The 17,449-nt window shown below is 52.2% G+C and overlaps 5 protein-coding genes across 5 annotated transcripts; 1 reads left to right on the plus strand and 4 right to left on the minus strand.

Moving 5' to 3' along the window:
• Window positions 1-3,608: 3,608 nt before the first annotated feature.
• Window positions 3,609-4,724, plus strand: SAPIO_CDS6278 (Uncharacterized protein; the record flags this gene model as incomplete). The annotated part of the gene is made up of 3 exons (XM_016788421.1): window positions 3,609-3,689; window positions 3,782-4,594; window positions 4,674-4,724. 3 exons carry the CDS (start codon window positions 3,609-3,611, stop codon window positions 4,722-4,724), a joined length of 945 nt encoding a protein of 314 aa, XP_016642002.1.
• Window positions 4,725-5,123: 399 nt separating this feature from the next.
• Window positions 5,124-6,430, minus strand: SAPIO_CDS6279 (uncharacterized protein; the record flags this gene model as incomplete). The annotated part of the gene is made up of 4 exons (XM_016788422.1): window positions 5,124-5,280; window positions 5,399-6,110; window positions 6,175-6,197; window positions 6,318-6,430. The coding sequence occupies 4 exons, from the start codon at window positions 6,428-6,430 to the stop codon at window positions 5,124-5,126; spliced, it is 1,005 nt and encodes a 334-aa protein (XP_016642003.1).
• A 1,344-nt stretch (window positions 6,431-7,774) lies between these two features.
• On the minus strand, window positions 7,775-9,684 carry SAPIO_CDS6280 (uncharacterized protein; the record flags this gene model as incomplete). The annotated part of the gene is made up of 4 exons (XM_016788423.1): window positions 7,775-7,821; window positions 7,941-8,564; window positions 8,619-8,700; window positions 8,791-9,684. 4 exons carry the CDS (start codon window positions 9,682-9,684, stop codon window positions 7,775-7,777), a joined length of 1,647 nt encoding a protein of 548 aa, XP_016642004.1.
• A 2,186-nt stretch (window positions 9,685-11,870) lies between these two features.
• On the minus strand, window positions 11,871-12,831 carry SAPIO_CDS6281 (uncharacterized protein; the record flags this gene model as incomplete). The annotated part of the gene is made up of 2 exons (XM_016788424.1): window positions 11,871-12,377; window positions 12,439-12,831. The coding sequence occupies 2 exons, from the start codon at window positions 12,829-12,831 to the stop codon at window positions 11,871-11,873; spliced, it is 900 nt and encodes a 299-aa protein (XP_016642005.1).
• Window positions 12,832-15,060: 2,229 nt separating this feature from the next.
• Window positions 15,061-17,096, minus strand: SAPIO_CDS6282 (uncharacterized protein; the record flags this gene model as incomplete). The annotated part of the gene is made up of 4 exons (XM_016788425.1): window positions 15,061-15,200; window positions 15,458-15,588; window positions 15,752-16,467; window positions 17,088-17,096. 4 exons carry the CDS (start codon window positions 17,094-17,096, stop codon window positions 15,061-15,063), a joined length of 996 nt encoding a protein of 331 aa, XP_016642006.1.
• Window positions 17,097-17,449: the final 353 nt, after the last annotated feature.

Here is a 17,449-nt window from a genome sequence, read left to right on the forward strand (position 1 = left end):
TCAGCTTGTCCGAATGATGTCGGACGTGTTTAACTGTGATTCTTTCTAGGTTCCTGCACATACTTTTTTTCTTCCCCTTCGCCGCCATTTTGTCACATACGGCATTGGTATTTTCTGGCTGAGAATGCACAGGGTGCTGCAGCCGAAATAAACAGGAGGCATACGATTGATGGTTTTTTATGCGGCGTTGTGGAGAGGTGGGATATTGTTCTTGTCAACGGAATATCGAGATACCCGCATCAGTTGTGCCGCCGTCATCGACAAATACTTGCACCTTTTTCTTTCTTGAAAATGGTGCTTCGCGCGAAACGCAACTTTTTATTATTCTTACCCGTTTATTATTTTTTTACTCGTTTTCTCTTAGAAAGAAAATCAATACCGACCCTTGAAAAAGCCATACAAAAATGCGCCTCCACCCCCTTTTTCTTCTCAAGACCGGAGTCCCTTCCACTGGCAAGCCCGAAATCACGAAGCGATGCGAAGGCATTCTCCAGAAAGATCCCTCGAGACCTTTTTGGTCTTTGGTTGCTAACTGAAGCAGGTTGCTGATGGGGAGTCTTCGGACGAAGAAAAGGGAGAGAGCAAAAGAAGAATACTCTTGGGGAAAGGGGGGTGGAGACGTGGAGATGCACCTTTTGGTGCATTTTCTCTTCTCTGCAGATTGTGATGATTGTGGATCATGAGTGTTTCCTTTTCTTGTTGCCATGTCGATGTGCTCCTCCATTGTTTGCTGTCGACTCCCCACCCCCACCCTTTTGACTGGAAAAGATTTACTTAGAATGCTGAGGATGGAAAGCGTGGAATCCACGCTTTCCTCTCCCTCGCTGCAAAAACTAACTTGACCAGCAGGTTCTTTCGAGGCGGCCTGGCGGGCCACTCCCGACTTCTATCGACCGGATGACGAAGAGAGCAAGAGTCTCATGGTTGGACTCAGTTCTTTTCTCTTTCTTTTTTCGTCTCGAGATGGTTGTAATGGGATTTTTGTCACTTGTTGGCATGTTCTATTAAACCTTTTCGGTGGCCCCGCCGACGTCTCCCTTTTTCTCATCGTGGTTTGCGCTTGATGCGTGGGCACGGAGAGGAACGACATGGGGGAAGGGGTCTGGCGGGTGTGTTTCGATGTGATTCCTTGGACGTTTATCTTGGCATCCGTCAACGGCCAGCTTTCGAACGAGCATCGTTGGGGGTATTGGGCTTTTTTTTTTTTTTTTTTTTTTTCTCGCAAGGAACCCAGCGCAGGAGATCCAGAGATTCAACTACGCCACTCTTTGTCACACTCCTCGCAAGGCCGTTGAAATCCATCCCTACTGTGACTTCTACAAAGGAACCGAGTCTACAATCCGCCAGAGAGTTCAAGATCTGCCGTAACCGTCTTCCCGAGATCCCCGGCGCAGATTACCAAGGGGCCAGCACACCCAGGGTTGCTTACGTTACGCCTCTGCTGCGCGCAGGTTTGATTTCTCAACTTCCTTTCCTCGCTCCCTTTGGGTAAGTCTTCGGCAGTTGGGTGGCGGGTGCGTAGGAGAAGGTGGGTGGGTGGGAGGGAGGGGAGGGTGATGGTTGGCATGGGAGTGGTACGTTTCGATTTGCTTCTATGGACGTATGCAAAGGACCCGTCGATGGCCTCGGTTTAGAGGGGGTGTTCTTGCTCAGGCGCGAGAAGATCTCCGCTAGATGGGATGGAGATTATCTTGGTCTGGGGTGAGGGTGTCATGGGAAGCAGCGCCATGCCCCTGTGATGCTTTCTTTCGCGTTGATTACTATCACGACTTTCACTTCACTTAACTCGAGATGGGATTTAGAAGATGAAGGGTTTGCAGGTGAGTAGTATTTCAATTTGTCTACTCTTTATCATTCGATGAGGAGTATGTGGTCCGTCAGTTCGAGATGAAGAGGATACAACAGTGCTGGGATAGAACTAAGTAGCCTCTCTCTGAATTCCAAACTCGACATTGAAGCTCCGTTTGGAGGTGGCAATTATACTAGTGCCAAGACTAGAGGCCACAAGGGTCATTGATGTCTTATTGTGGCCTTGAACCTGCCAGTTCAATACCAACCCGGTCCGGATCGTGAAGCTACCGAGATCGAGATGCAAGCGAGCATTGCAATCTCGAGTCCAATTGCTGCATCCCATATTCGAACGAACCCGTTTAGCAGCATAGAAATATTTCCATTGATACATACTACAGGCAAATAATTAGGGTAGAGAACGGAGAAGAAGCACAGAAAGCTCGCTCAGCCAGACACGACTGGATGAGAACCCAAGCCCATCTGGCTCTATTCCGCCCGCGCACACTCCTATGAGAAGACAAGTCACAAGCCGAGAATTCAAGTATGAGAAAGATTAAGCCCTTTATATTCATCATTTCCTCCTCCGCGTCTTATTTCCTTTTCATCTCTTTCTCTTCCTCCCCCCTTGGCCCTATTCTGCCGGATATATTAGCCACATAATATATATTGAACCCAAGACCAGAGCCAACCACTCATCGCATGAGGGAGCGGACTTTTGCAAAAGAAGATGGTTATTAATTCGGCCACACGGCAAAGGTCTCGTGGTACGGGGGAGGTTTCTTTTTGGGAGGGTTGGCATGGAGGTGCCGGGGTTGGGCAATTTATCGTGCTTGGTTATTCTGACTCTTGTAAGGTGAGTCCCCCTCTCTGTTCGGCTATCGTTCCTTGGTTCTTACATTTTGTGGGGGAGATGGGGTAGATGAGATGGGCGAGCCATTCAAGACTTGGAATCTGGGGTAAGACGAAGTGTTGTGATAAAGGAGAGCGCCGGAGATGGACACCAAATGGCTCACGAATCCGTTATGCTCAGGTTCGATCGAATATATCTGCTGGCGCGTCGGCATACCGAGCCTATTCCAACCCAGTTGCCATACAAGATTGGTTTTCTGGGAGATTAGTGAGGACCCTCATATCAAACTATCAAACTATCCAACTATCCAACTATTCAACGGAATGGCGCCGGTCCTTCAAGGGGCGGAGGCGGGGACTGTCAAGCGCACATATTACTCCCTATCCACTGCAATTGGATTGACTATCCGTTATTGGTCGGCTATCCCCACGAACTGGCGCATCTTTCTAAAGCGTGGGGAAGAAATGGAAGCCCATTCCGTGCAGCCAATATCGCCGAGTGGCATCCGCCACCCCCGGTCCTCTCCCCGTCCCCACAACCAGTATATTGACATCATCAACATGAAGGAAGTAAAGAGGATGAGTGCATTAGAGGGAATAAAGGACGGCAGGCTCTCTTCCCATCCAATACTTGGTTCGTCCATTCCACATAGAGTCTTCACCATAGGATGCGTTGACTCCTGACTCGCCACCCCCCATGCGTGTAGGTGGATGCCGGGAGCCGACGAGGTTTTTATTGTTGATATATCCTGTATTTAAGAGTCAACGATATTATTACGGTAGTTTGCCATCCCTGGTCTCATTCTTACTTTTCTCTCTTTCGGCCCCTTACCCTGTTCTACTCCCGCCCTTTCTCTTTCTCTTCTGTCTGAACTGGTGATTTCTATCTCTTCAGAACATCCACAACACCAGATCTCGAGAAACCCAGAAAAGGCTCCAGAGAGCAAACGGGAAGAAGAAGAAGCACAATGAAGTCGGGACTCTTCGCCCTCGTCGCCGCCCTCGCGGCTGAGCAGGTCGCTGGCCACGCCCTCTTCCAACAACTCTGGGTTGATGGAGAAGACATGATAAGTCTCTTCCCCTTCCCCAATAAACGTCCAAAGACCCCGAAAGCTAACATCTCAGCGTCCACGGCTCCCAGTGTGCCCGCGTCCCCATGTCCAACACCCCCGTCACCAACGTCAACGGCCCCGACATCCGCTGCAACGCCGGCGGCGCCCGGGGCGTAGGCGCCAAATGCCCCGTCAAAGCCGGCGGCACCGTGACCGTCGAGATGCACCAGCAACCGGGCGACCGGTCCTGCGGCTCCGAAGCCATCGGCGGCGCCCACTACGGCCCCGTCATGGTGTACCTATCCAAGGTGGACAACGCGCAGACGGCCGACGGGTCGGCCGAGTTCTTCAAGATTTTCCAAAACAGCTGGAAGGCGGCGGGCGGCGTGGGCGACGGCGATAACTGGGGTGTTAAAGATATGAACGCGTGCTGTGGGAAGGTCGACGTGCCTATTCCGCAGGATATCCCCGATGGCGATTATTTGCTGCGCGCGGAGGTTGTGGCGCTGCATGCTATGCCGGCACAGCTTTATATGACGTGTTATCAACTTACCATCGAGGGCGGTACCGGGACCACCGTTCCAGCGGGCGTCAAGTTCCCGGGGGCGTATAGCGCTTCGGATCCGGGGTTGACTGCTAATATTCATGCGGCGCTGAGCACGTACAAGGCGCCTGGTCCCGCTGTTGTTCCCAGTGGTCTCGAGGTCACCGCTGGATCGGGTTGCTCGGCGGGTTGTCAGAAGACTTGCGTTGCTGGGAAGTCTCCGGCTGTGCAGCTGGAGACTTCGGCCCCGCCAGCTGCTGCGGCGGGTGGTGCTGCTGGTGGCGCGGCTGGTAGTTGTACGGTCTCGAAGTATCAGCAGTGTGGTGGACAGGGATATACGGGCTGCACGAACTGCGAGGTGAGTTCTCTATTCTCATGACAGCTTCCGAGAGTGGCATTTGGATTGGGGTTGGCTAACTGCTTTTCTTTTTGTACAGAGCGGATCTAGGTGTGATACCACGAACCAATACTACCAACAGTGTGTTTAGACGACGAGAGATGAGGGGAGATGAGGGAAGGGAGGGAGGAAGTCAGGCAACGGCCAGCATAAGGGAATGGCATTTTTGGAGTCATTGTAAACCAAGCTTTCCATTTGTGTGATTCAGACGAGATACAAACCAAATACTCGTATATATACACCTTTTCAGATTCTTTACTTTTGCGACTTTAGAGGTCAATCAAAGTCCTCCACTAGAGAGCTCAACGGCCTCGAATATACTAGGTTCTCACAAAGGGTGTCTGAGTTCGATCACTCCCCGTCCATTATAAAACTACAGCAGATACGTAAAAGACGTGATAGAATGAATATATACGAAAATTATACTAGCTGGAAAGAATACAAGATGAAGGGGGCTCCCCCACCTCCAAGACAACCCATTTCCATCCCCCTAGGCGCCGACATTGGGAGGACCGCTCAGGAGCTCAGCAACACCCTCGGCCACGACGTCGTGGATGGGATAAGTAGGATGCAGACTGTTGAGCCAAAAGTACTCGTTGACGGGATACGTGCAATTCTCGTCGAAAGTATCCCACTCGGGAGTGCCGCTGTACACATCCAGGTTAGCCATAAACCTTTTCCGTCTTCCTCAATCAAGCATTATCCTCGCTGGAGAAAATATATAGAGGGAGAGAGAGAGAGAGACGTAGACAGAGAGAAACTCACTTCTGGTACGCCTCGCAAAACGTCGTCGTATCCTTATACCCAGCCGTCTGCGGATACGCCTCCACATCGTCCAACACCTCCCCAAACGACTTGTACGAGTCATAAACCCAAACATTCACCTCCCTCTCATGCTTCTTCTTCAAATCCCCCGCCAGCCCCTCAATCAACGCATTAAACCTCTCCAACGCCTCCGTCTCCAAAGCCGCCGCCTCCTCGCCCTGCGCCAAGATCAACGGCGACCTCTGCACGGGAGGGACGTTCAAGAAGACAAAGTTCCTCGCGCCAGCTCCGTACAGATCCTCCACAAGCGAAGAGTACACGTCGAATATCTTCCAGTAGAGCTCCGTCGTGGCCTCTACCCCGTTGTAGTAGGAATTCCCGACGTCGTTGATGCCGATCCACACGGCGAAGACGGTAGATTTGGCGTCCCAGGAGACTTGAGAGTCCGTTGCGTCCTGTGCATAGTTGGCGAGGAAGAGGTCGGTGACTTGGTCGCGGAGGGAGAGGACGGTGGGTTTCCAGGGCTCGACGAGGGCGGAGTCGACGGTTGCGCCGCCGTAGGCGAGGTTGTAGGTGCGCAGGGAGGACGTGGCGTTGTATTTCGTCGTGAGGAAGCCGACCCAGTTGGGGCCGTTGGAGGAGGTCCAGCCTGGGTAGGGGGGGTTGCCGAGGGGGTTGGAGGCGGAGGGGGCGGTGCCGTTTACTTCGAAGCCTGGGGATGGAAAGTCTTGTTAGAGATGGAAGTGTTCACGGGGGTTTTGGTGTTGGTGGCATACCTGTCTGAGTGTAGCTGTCGCCGCTGTGAGGGGTTGGATGTTAGTAGAGGTTCCCGTGACACTGATCGACGCCTCTTCCGCGCTGATCCATCTTCCCGGTCTCTCCCAGTGATGTGGCTCAAATCATCCTCTATACCACTTACAAGATGAACGCGTGCTTTGCATTCTCCCAGCCCGACCAGTTCCGAGAGGCGCACTTGCTCGCCATGGCTCCGGCCGCGAGCGACAGGGCACCTACAATAGGCGAAACCTTCATGTTTGAATATTTATCCGCAGTGACCCAAAGGAAGTCAAGAGAGAGAGGGAGAGAGAGTTACGTAGAGAATGACGAATGAAGCAAAAGGACGGGAGCAAAAGAGAGAGAAAAAGGCTACAGCACCACCACCATCATCAAACCTAAAGGGAAGCGTGAGAAGCAAGGCAAGCCAAGGCTTGAAGAAGACTTATATTCTCCAAGATTATGTTCAAAATGAACCGTCGTGCCAATTTCCCGGGAACCACACATCTCCCTCCCCGCTTCCCATTCCCTTTCATGGACGCTTTGTCCTTGGGGAGGGTAGCGCTCACCATGTGGTCGTAATGGCAGAAAAGCCGCCAATCCGTCTCGTCTCGTCCCGTGTTGTTCCTCCGCACAGCATACCACCGCAGCGGGAAACATTGCCCGAAAAGGGGATCTCGGAAAGAAAAGCCCAGTATTCCCATTCCACAGAAGTATAAGGGAACTCTTCGCCAGAGCACGACAACGACGAGGCATCAGCGCCTCAAAGGAAAAGGGCACGACCAGGCATGCGGAGAAACTCCCAAAGAAAAGCCACTGCAGCAGCAATTTGATCTTTCTCCTTCCCCCAAGCAAGTAAAATCAATAAAGACGGGCCGGAGAATGGCCGACCGAGAAACCCGGGGAGAACACAAGGCAGGTTCGGAGACCGATCCTCCGCCCACGTGACTTGAGGATGGCTTCACAAGGAAGCCGGTATAGTATCTCTATGGTTGAATTTGTTTTTCGTGTCCGTCGGGGCCGGAGGCTCTACAGGATTAGGCTTAGATCGGATTCGAAAGTGTAGGGATGTTCTGTCCCTTTCGTTTCCTCCCTTCTGGGTTGGTGATGAGCTGAGAGCAGTCTGGGGAGGAAGTGTAACGTCGCCTTCTAAGGAGAATATCCTTTTAAATTTTCCATCAATCCCATGTATTATTTTCCAGTCGAGCATCGGAATGATGCGTACAAGGGGAGAATAAAACGAAAAGACAAGACATTAGCATCTCCCAGAACTATGAATCGTTCATCGAGGCACCCGTTTCTTCAATGGTGAACCAGGTTTCGATTTGTATTGCGTATAAAATTCCCATATCCAAAACCTAAATAATTCTTCCAAAATGAGTGGAACAAAAGAAAAAAGAGATAATGCGTTTCTCGTCTAATAGGAAAAATCGTATACGTTTGAGCATCAAGAACCGCTTGTGTTCCTGCGTGCCATCGAGTCCTGCTCCCAATTCTCAGGTCTACCCAAACCATCCGAAACCATTTAACCCAAATCCCGCAAACGAGCATCAGAAAAGAGAAATGAAACAAGGAAAAAAAAAAATCAAAAGAAATTCCCGATCAAGTAATGGTAGCCAGCATGGCTCTCACCAAAGCAGGCGGCGGTCCTACAAAAAAACAACGCACCAGTCAGTAAAGCATACTCATAACAACTCTAACTCCCAAGAAATCAGGAACCAAGTGGCACACCTTTATCCCCTCTTAGGCACGCTAAAGAACATCCTACCTTTCTTATCCTTCTCAATCCTCGGCCCACGATACCCCTCATCAACCCTCTCGACCTTCTCCTCGAACATGACCACCTGGCCATCCCCCAACCTATCCACCCTCACCAACTCCCCGCCGATAGAAGACGATCTATGGCGATGATGGCGCCGGTGGTGGTGATGGTCCCGCGCGTACAGCTCGGCCTCGAGAGCGCGAATCTCCGATCGGATATCGCGGCCCAAGCGGGATCGCGATCGGGACTTGCTTCTGCTTCGGATGACGAGGGGGCCGGAATGGCGCCTTCGTCGCTCGTAGACCGTCGGTAGAGTGATGGTTGATTCGCTGGCTGAGGGACATGTGGTTGTGGAGGTGTAGGTGCTGCATCGGGAGGGGGAGTGGTCGCGGACGACGGTCTCTTTGATGACTTCGACCTCGGGTTGGTGGATGACGACGGGGGTGGTTGGCCGCGGGTGGACGTCGATGATGACGGGGCCTGGGGCCGGGGCCGGGGCGGGGGTGGGAGCCGGAGCCGGAGCTGGAGCGGGCGCTGGAGTGGAGGGGGCTGGGGTGGGGACGCGGGTTTCTTCGCGGCGATCTTCGATGTCGCCAGCGGAGGAGCGGGCGGAAGATACTTCGAGCTCGGCTGTGGTGATGGTTTTAGCATGGGGACAAGGGGGAGGGGGGCATGAGAACATACCTTTCTTGTATTCGTCGCTTACGCGGAGGACTTGATCGATTTGTTCCTGACTCAATGCCTTGAGAATGACGATCGTTTTGCCCTGGTTGACGTATTAGCTGGTTTGAATAAAAAGGGCACCCGTGCCCAGAGAAGGGGGGATGCGGGCGCAAAAAAGAAGAAAGTCACCCACCTCATCAATAAAAGGATACCTCAAATCATACAAAGCCCTCTTCGACAGCAACTTGGCCGGAATCTTCGTCTTCCCCTTCTTCGGATACTCATCGCTCTTCGAAGTTGCCCTGCTCGGACTACTCGAACTCGACTTACTCGACCCGGACCGCGAGCTCGACGAGCTCCTCCTCGAACGCGTCCTGCTCGTCAACGAATCCCGACTCCTACTCCTCCGCCTCCTGCTAACCCTAACGACATCCCTCTCCCTTACCCTCTCCCGGCCGGAAGACGGCCCGCTGGGCGAATGGTATCCCAGCCCCAAACCAACCCCCGCTCCACTGCTGACGAGACTATGTCGATCGCTCAAATCATCGTCGCGATACTCGCTTCTCCGCGTTTCGTCTATGCGCATCGTCTTCACCCGCGAAGTAAGCGGGCTAGCGCCGTACGAAGCATGGATATCCTCTCGGCGCACGGGCGGCGGATATTCCTCCCTCTCGTAGAACCGCGGCCTATCGTACGTATCCAGCGACGATTGCCGCCTTAGCACGGTGGGACGTCTGGGTAGGGGAGCGCGCGTGGGGGAAGGGGATGGAGAGCGGAAGCGGCGCGGAGGGGCTTCGGTGTGGTGGTCGTCGCGCTCGGCTGGTCGGCGACGGGGTTCATAGTCTGGCGAAAGGTCGCGGCGGGAGGAGCGCGGTTGAGGGTCGTCATGGTAATAGCGGTGGGTTGGACGGGGTGTTGCGTGGAAGTCGGGGGAGTGGCGACCGTCGTTTGTGAAGTCGCCATGGTAGCGGGAGGAAGAACGACGCTCGATGTGGGAGTGGCGAGAGGGGGAAGGGGAGCGGTGGTAGACGTGGTCTGTTGGACTGCGATCGTAGATGACGCGATCGCGATCTCTGAGGTCGGACATTTTTTTTTTCTAGTGGGAATCTAGTCGGTCGTGTAGATGTGTAGTGTAGATTGATGTATAGATATTTGATGTAGAGATCAAGTGCAAAAAGGTCTAAGCAGTTGTGGTGTTGTGTCTAAATCAGGATGTGATGAAAAGTAGAAGAAAGTCTAGAACAGACGAAGAAGAAAAGAAGAGGCGATACTGCTAAAGTACTGAGATCCACAATCCAGCCCGGATCTAAACTAATCAATACTTAGAACCGTGGGTCCGAGTATGTGTGTGTCTGCGTGAGCGGGTGTGTCGTGTGTGTGGAAAGGGTGATGAAGGGAATGGAAGCCGACGGGGTCACGCCATGGGTTTTAAGAATCAGTTGAGCGTCAAGAGTGGTTCTCTCCCTCACGGGGACGAAGCTCATGCATGACGTCTAGAGACATAAAAAAAAAAAATTACGAATGCAGCGATGCAGGACTTCCTTGCCGGAACGCAGGCAAGGGACAGGGAAGGGGCTTGTAATTCTCGACTTGGAATTGGTCTTGTAAGTTTAGAATGTGCATGGGAAAATGCTGCATGGGCTTCGATCCTGATCTTGATGGAGGCTTGGGAAGCGGAAGGGGGATGGGATTGGATGCTTCTTGGGAGCAGAAGTAGCTATTACGAGTCCCCAAGACTCCGAGAGCTTGGCCAGCGAGTGGATCGTTGAGATTGACCAGTGCTTTTACCGAATGGAATCGATCAAGTCGCAGTTTGCTTTGTTGTCTAAGTTCAAGAATTCGCAAAGAAAGGGAAGGAAACAAGGAGGAAATCTGCAATCCCAGGATCGACTTGGCGATGACGATGACGACAACAAGCAGCAGTACAAGCGGTAGGGTGGCGCTCGCCGCCGTGTTCGGTGTCGATCATAGGCTGGCTACCAATGTCAATCCGGAGCTAACCAGTGGCACTCTTTGTCCTGTTGCATTTGCAACTTGTCAAGCCGGATCGGATCTCGGATTTGTTAAAACTGCGCTGCCGTTGGGAGACGAGAACAAGAGAATGGAATTATGCAGACCGGGACTGCGAGCGGGGTTCCCGTACGAACCAGCTAGAGCACTTGAACAATGTCGTCACACGAGGGGCAGAGGGAAGCTGGTTGGATCGCCGGGCAAGACGGTGCCACTTGGACAGACATGGATGATTGAAGCTCTCTTTGTATGCGTAAAACTACCAAACTTGGTAGACAAGGTGGAGCCGGGAATGGTACGATTCAGTGACTCAAGGGACTCGCAGCAACTACTCCGGGGATCACCGCCTGGAAACGCACGTCCACGTCTCTTCTGCACTTCGGGAATGTACATCTCGTGTAGCATGACCACTTGGAATGGCAGGGAGTGGTCGGGCCCAAAAGAATTAAAAACGCAAAATCCCGAGATTCAAAGAGCGAAATTTACAAAATATTCCATATCCAACCGTCCACTCGACGAGAAGAGAAGTTCCACAAGGGCAAAAAACGCCACGAGGTAATGTCCATTTGACATTTTCTAAATCACTCTGACACTGACACTGACTCTGACTGGCGGCGGGTGTGGCGTTCGCTGCGTGTCCGCCTGTCTCGTTCCTGACTCGGCCACCTGACTTGCACCTCGACACACCTTGTGTGGTTTCTAGCGCGAAACTTTGGAAATTCCACGCAGTCCCATGCATCAGGCGGAGAGCGGTTCAAGGTTCAAGGTGCCACCTGAATGAGGCGCCCTGCCTCTCGGTCTCGGGTCTCGGGTCTGCAGGGGATTGGTGTCAAATGAGGACCCTCTTCTCTCCAAAAGAATTACAGACGAGACTCAAGAAACTACCAAATTGGATGAAACATTTCCACCACACCTAAAGTTATTCATAGATTTATAATGGGTTGTTATCTACTTACTTGTAATACCCGCATAGTAATTATTATTACGAGCCCATACAATGTGGATGCCACTGCACCTTCGAGGTCGCAATATCACGATTGGGGAGAGATTGATGAGGAGAGCGGAGCATCGTGCCAGTTCTCTAATCGGCCTTCGCGCGGCTTGCGGGGCGGCGGCGACAGTCCAGCAGCCTGTGGGGTTCGCGTTGGTTCTGCGATTCAGCCTTCAGGCAAACATTCCGAGGTCAGCCAGCCCATGCAGGCGATTGATCTCTTTGGAGTCTTGAGCCCCATCACAGGTGAGTGTGGGGGAGAAGCTTTGCGATTACTCAGTAGACTGTGGCATGCCGTCGTCATAAAGATCGTTCCACCACATCATGTCCCGCAGCATCTCCTCACTCAAGTTGGCACTGACAAAATGCTCCCTCTGAGGCGTTCTGATCCTACCATGGATCTCGCCAGCCGTCCTCCAGCCAAAGAAACCCGCCATCTCCCAGTCGACAAGTCCCACGATCTTGTCGTCGTCGACGATGCAGTTGGACGTACTAAAGTCGTTGTGCATGAAACTTATATCCGGGTCAGTATTGGCATCCGAGAAGATAATGTCCCATTCGAGTGGATTGATACGGTGGTTGGTGCGGATGTTGGGATCTTCGACGACATAGCTGCGAGTCCTCCATCCGTCAGTGGGTTTAATAGTGTGCAACAGCCAAAGTATCTCCCGTGCCTGTTGCTTAAAACTCTCCTTTTGACGTTGTGATAAATACGGCCACGCGACGGCCAAGGTAACGCCGGGAAGCCTTTGTTGGACTAGCACCTGGCGACCATTGATCTAAAACGGTGTGAGCGGGAGAGAGAGACATTGCTCAGGTAGTAAAGGGGAGCAGGTATACCTTGCCCGCAAAGTAAATGGCTGGCACCCTAACGTCTTTCAGAACGCTCTTGCCAAGAGCAATGGCCTGGACTTCGTTGGCATCGGCATACGAGTAATCGATCTCCGTTTGCTGGCCGTCCGCTGTTTTATGCAGGTGGCTCGACTTGACGATAACGCTGCCAAGGGCGAACACGTCACGGCCGCCCTCGTCGGCCGGATAGATTCTGACGGATTCGTCGCATCGGTCAACGACTGACCCCCAGTATTGCAACGAGTCTGCAGACTGCGAATTAATATGCTGGGGATCGACCTTGAAATCGTCTGGTTTGGGAAAATACCGCCCGTAGAGCGGCACGTCTGCATAGAGATCAGTAGCCGGTATCTGATCTGGGTCCGCCACGTATGGATTCATGGTGAAATTGGCAGTGACGAGTCCAGGAGCGGAAGGTTCGTAATTCCGGCCGCGGCCGATGCTCTCTATTAGTAGGAATTAATAGATTCGAGAGGTCCTTTGTCAAGGTCTTGATAGCCAGGCGGACTTAAAAGGTTCAATTCTGTGACACGCAGACAACCAGTGGCGCCGCTTGGGCCTGTTGTTGCCTGGCATTGAAACCCCAAGACTTGATCTTCTCCACATTGGAGAGGAAGGAGGGCAGGGCATCGCTGTCATTCATGGGCGGGCGACCACTTCCATCCTGACCTTGGGGAGACAGAAGGGCTCCCTTTCGAATTTCTTGATGTTGGCATTCCTGGGGATGATTGGCGCTGTCCGAATAGGAAGTACCAATTTAGTGCCCGATGTGCCTGGAAACCTCATTCCTCATCTGGGGCAGGCCCCTCCAGGATACACGATTTGGCGCCACCAGCACCAACTCTTCTCCTTAAACGAGCTCATAATCTAGTACGAGGTCACCGGATCAAGTTCTAGCCGGGAGTGGCCAATATCCTCGCTCGACCAGAGGCCAAGACTGAACCGTACTCCGTAGCATCGCTCATCCATGAGAGCCAATTGCTAGATTAGAAAGTGAAGCTGTATGACGTCACAACATTTGCGAAGAGTGGATTTGGAACAGTTGTGGGAGGTTGTGGGCAGTTGGAGCTGAAAACTTCCATTACTAATCAATGTGTCTCAGGTCACGTGGGGATGGGAACAGCGGCATGTCCTCGTGGCTTCATTTAAAGACGGAGAACTCGAAGGGTGGAACGGAGCCATCGACACGATACCATCTTAAGGTAGCTGTCGTCAACATCAATTGATGTCTTTCGTATGCGTCGATCAAAACATAATCTCTAGTATACTGAGAGATATAGCCGTGATCCCTTTCCTGCCCTTCACAGATTGAGGCCTTCTCCCTTCTTAGTTTAGGTCCGCGGGATCAAGAGGACCCATCGCAGCACAAGATGAGAAAATGTTCAGGCACGCCTCTTTTCACAGGTCTTTCTCCGTAGTACCCTAATGCCTTTAGGATTAATGTGGAGGGCGAGAGATTGAAGTAGAGCTCGAGACGCAGTTTGGTTTCGGACCAGAGCAGCCCGGATGAAGACGGCCTGGCCAGCAACGTCTCTGGGCGTGTTAGAGAGAGGCACGGTTACGGAAGCCTGTAGCGAATTTGTAACTTTTGAAAATTTTCAACCTCGACCCCTCCATACACACACACCATCCGTACAAATACTTACACTTCTAGTTAAATAAACTTCAGTATTATTCAATATTAGGAATATTGGGAATACTGCGAATACTGCGAGTACTGTAATACTGTGAATGTGGGATAGGAATGTGGGAATGTAGGAATATGGGATTACTAGAATATTGGAAGTGTTGGGAATATTGGAATATGGGAATACTGGAATACTGGAATATTGCAATACTCGAATACTGGAAATGGGAATATTAGAATACTGGAATATGGGAATGATTGAAATGCTGCTTGGAATATTAGTAGAGTGGGTAAGTTTGGAAGGACTTGACCAACTTGTAGTAATAGGGGTAGCTTAGAAGGAGGATGATAGATGATGGAGGGGGAAAAAAGAAAAGTTAATAGTAAAGGAAATATTATTTTATTGAAGCCATGCTGAATGTTCTAAATCTGTACGGGTTGGGGTAGTTCTAGTAAAAATTCGAGGGGTCGAGGTCGAAAGTTTTCAAAAGTTATAAATTCGCTATAGGCTTCCGTACACGGTGCCCTCTGTTTACTGCGTGTGGGATTTGGAAGATTGCGGATCTGGGGAAACCGGTCGGATCAACGACTTGCCGAACACTCGGGGAGGGGAAAGTTACCGATCCAGCGACCTGAAGTGGACGAAACAAGGCGTGTTCCTTATCCCTGGGCAAGCTGCTTTCCTTTCATACCTGCCCAAGGGCTTCACGAGAACATATCTCACTGTAAGAAAAGAACCAAATATCTCAATCTCCATCTTATTCAAATCCTAAATGCTATACAACTCTCCCCCGGAAAACATGAAAACCAGTCCAATGTTTTCCTCCCTTCCCCGAAAGTCCATGCAACAATCCTTTTTCTATTCCCAAAAAGAAAACAAGAAAAAAAGAAGTCCCGGACTTTCTCTCTAACCCAAAAATGCCCATGACCCGCGTAACAAAAGAGAAATCCCATGAAACCCAAGTGGTGATATATATAATGTTTTAATACAACCCCACGAGGATGTCACCCCTAACCCTCGCAGTGAGATGAACTTCAGCCTCCAAATCCAGCTTGATACCAACCATCAGCGCCGCATCCTTGAGCTTTCCGTCGGCCCCGACGGGACCCTTGAGGAGATTACCTGAGCAGCGACGTTAGCCCTCTTCGCTCTTCCGGTGCGGAGGCCCCAGTCGAAGACGGCCCCGCTGGGCGGCAATTGTGCCGCGATTCTTTCAAGTGCTTGTGATTCTGATGATTCTGATTCGGTGGGTGATGGCGGCTCGACCGGGTTGTGGTGCTGGCTGGGTGGTCGAGGCGGGAGAGGTGCTACGGACATGTCGACCTCGACTGGGCGGGAGGGTTTTCTTGAAGAAGAGGATGGAGGAGTAGATGACTTACCAATGACGCCGTTGGCCTGGCCGGAGAGGTTGGGGAGGGGAAGGTTGGCAATGGGGCCGCGGTTGCCGGCCTGGGTGTTGCCCTGAGTGTAGGCCTGAGCGGTATCCATGGCGAGTTGAGGGTTCTTGGCGCTGTATCAACAAAGCGAATACAAGTTAGCTTTAAAGTTGCTTCCCTCCAAATAATTGTGTGTGTGTAAGGGGGGGATTGTTAAAAAAAAATAAAAAATAAAACCCCCCCCTCGCGCTAGCCAAAACGAAGAGGAATCTCTCTCGGAGTAGTTAAAAAGCTTACGGAGAGGACATTGTTGGAGCTGGAGCTACGCGCTGCTGAGGCTGCTGCGTCTGCTGCTGCTGATCCTGAATCTGCCTAGCACTAGCTGGCTTAGTCTCTTCGACACGACTCCTCGACGGCGTAGCGCGAGGAACCTCTGGAGAGACCGGACGAGAAGGGGCACGAGAAGGGGCTTGCTGCCGGGTGGAAGAAGCCGACGATTTCCTCTCGGGCGTGGAGGTGGGAATGGTGGAGGTAGCTTGCCTTGACGGGGCTCGAGCTGTCGAGGCTGCTTCCTGACGAGCGGGAAGCTGTTGTTGTTGTTGTTGGGTGGGGGTGGGAGGAGCGGGTCGAGACGACGGTGCCGTCGGCCGGTTGGAGGAGGACGTGTTGTCTGTAAATGGAGTCTCCGGAGCTGTACCGGAGAGAAGGGGAGATTCTAAGAGGGCGGGAGGAGGAGTAGGGAACTGCTGCTGCTGCTGCTGCTGCTGTCGGATGGGATTATCCTCGGGTGAGATGGCAGTTAGGGACCGTGTGCGGGACCGAGCTGCTGCCGATGACCTGGAGGAAAAGGATGGGTCGGTGGAGATTTTGATGGGGAGTTTGAGTGTCGACGCGCGTCTTAGACGGGGCGAGAGCTCTGGGGATTCTTGAGGGGAATAGGGAGTTCCGCCTGTAGAGAAGCGCTTGTTGGCCGTTGGGGTGCTTTGGGAAGCGATGGCGGCCACCGTGCAATACTAACGTTTGGGGAAAAAAGGAAGCGTTGGTCGTAGGACCGGGGAGAGGACTTTTTTTGAAGAAAGAAGAAGAAGAGGTTGAGATGTGATTGTTTGGTTGATGATGGAGAAAAGAAGGGAATGGGAGGATGAGAAGAAGGGATGATGGATGTGTTTTATATTCTTGGATCCGTTCGTCTGAATTGGAGATGGCTTCTCCTTTCGAAGCTCACAACTCGATGTAACTTTCATTCCCCTACCCGTGTCGTTCCTCCTTTTGCTCTTCCGTCTCACAGACGTTGCCGACCAGACTAGTAAGCACGGACATGCTCCTCCCCTCGTGTCCCTTTCCCTTCCTTTCCCTTTCTCTCCCTTTCGCTTGGTTCCGATCCATGGGATCTGTCAAGGTTCGTTTCACGCATCCCCATGGGCCGGTCCAGTTCCAGCCCTCGCCTCTCCGATCATCTACCCATTCGCAATAGCCGCCTATCGCCTCAAACAAGCCTCCTTGCCCCCTCCCCTTCTCTTGGTGGGGTTCTTCCCCCTAAAGCCAGCCACATCATTGATACGACCCTTATCATACGAAGTAGCAATGGGTTCATCAAGCCTAGATCCTCGAGGAGCTCATGTTCCCCACAGACAAGGGCCATTGCGAATGGGGGTACTAGCCAGGCCGTCCCTTCGGCCCCCTTGGCCCGTGAGCGTGGTGGCACTGAAGGAGCCAAGTCGATGAATCCCTGCTCACTTTCTGACATTGGGGGAGCAATGCGAGTGGTTGTACAGAGCGTCAGAAGTTCCCCTTACTACTACTGGTCTAGTCAGGTACGGGGGATGCATGCACTGCACTGCTAGTGAATGCGTCCGATATGGATCAGTGCTTCAGCCTGCGTCTCTTTTCCCCGAGCGAGGTTCAACTTGCCAAACTCAGCTCTTCCTCGTGAAAGTCGTGGAGACTCGGAGGCAGAGTACCTGCAGGATGGAGGCACTACCCACAAGTCGTTTG

Source organism: Scedosporium apiospermum, assembly GCF_000732125.1.
Source record: "Scedosporium apiospermum strain IHEM 14462 chromosome Unknown SEQ_SAPIO_0101, whole genome shotgun sequence".
In the NCBI taxonomy this organism is placed as follows: domain Eukaryota; kingdom Fungi; phylum Ascomycota; class Sordariomycetes; order Microascales; family Microascaceae; genus Scedosporium; species Scedosporium apiospermum.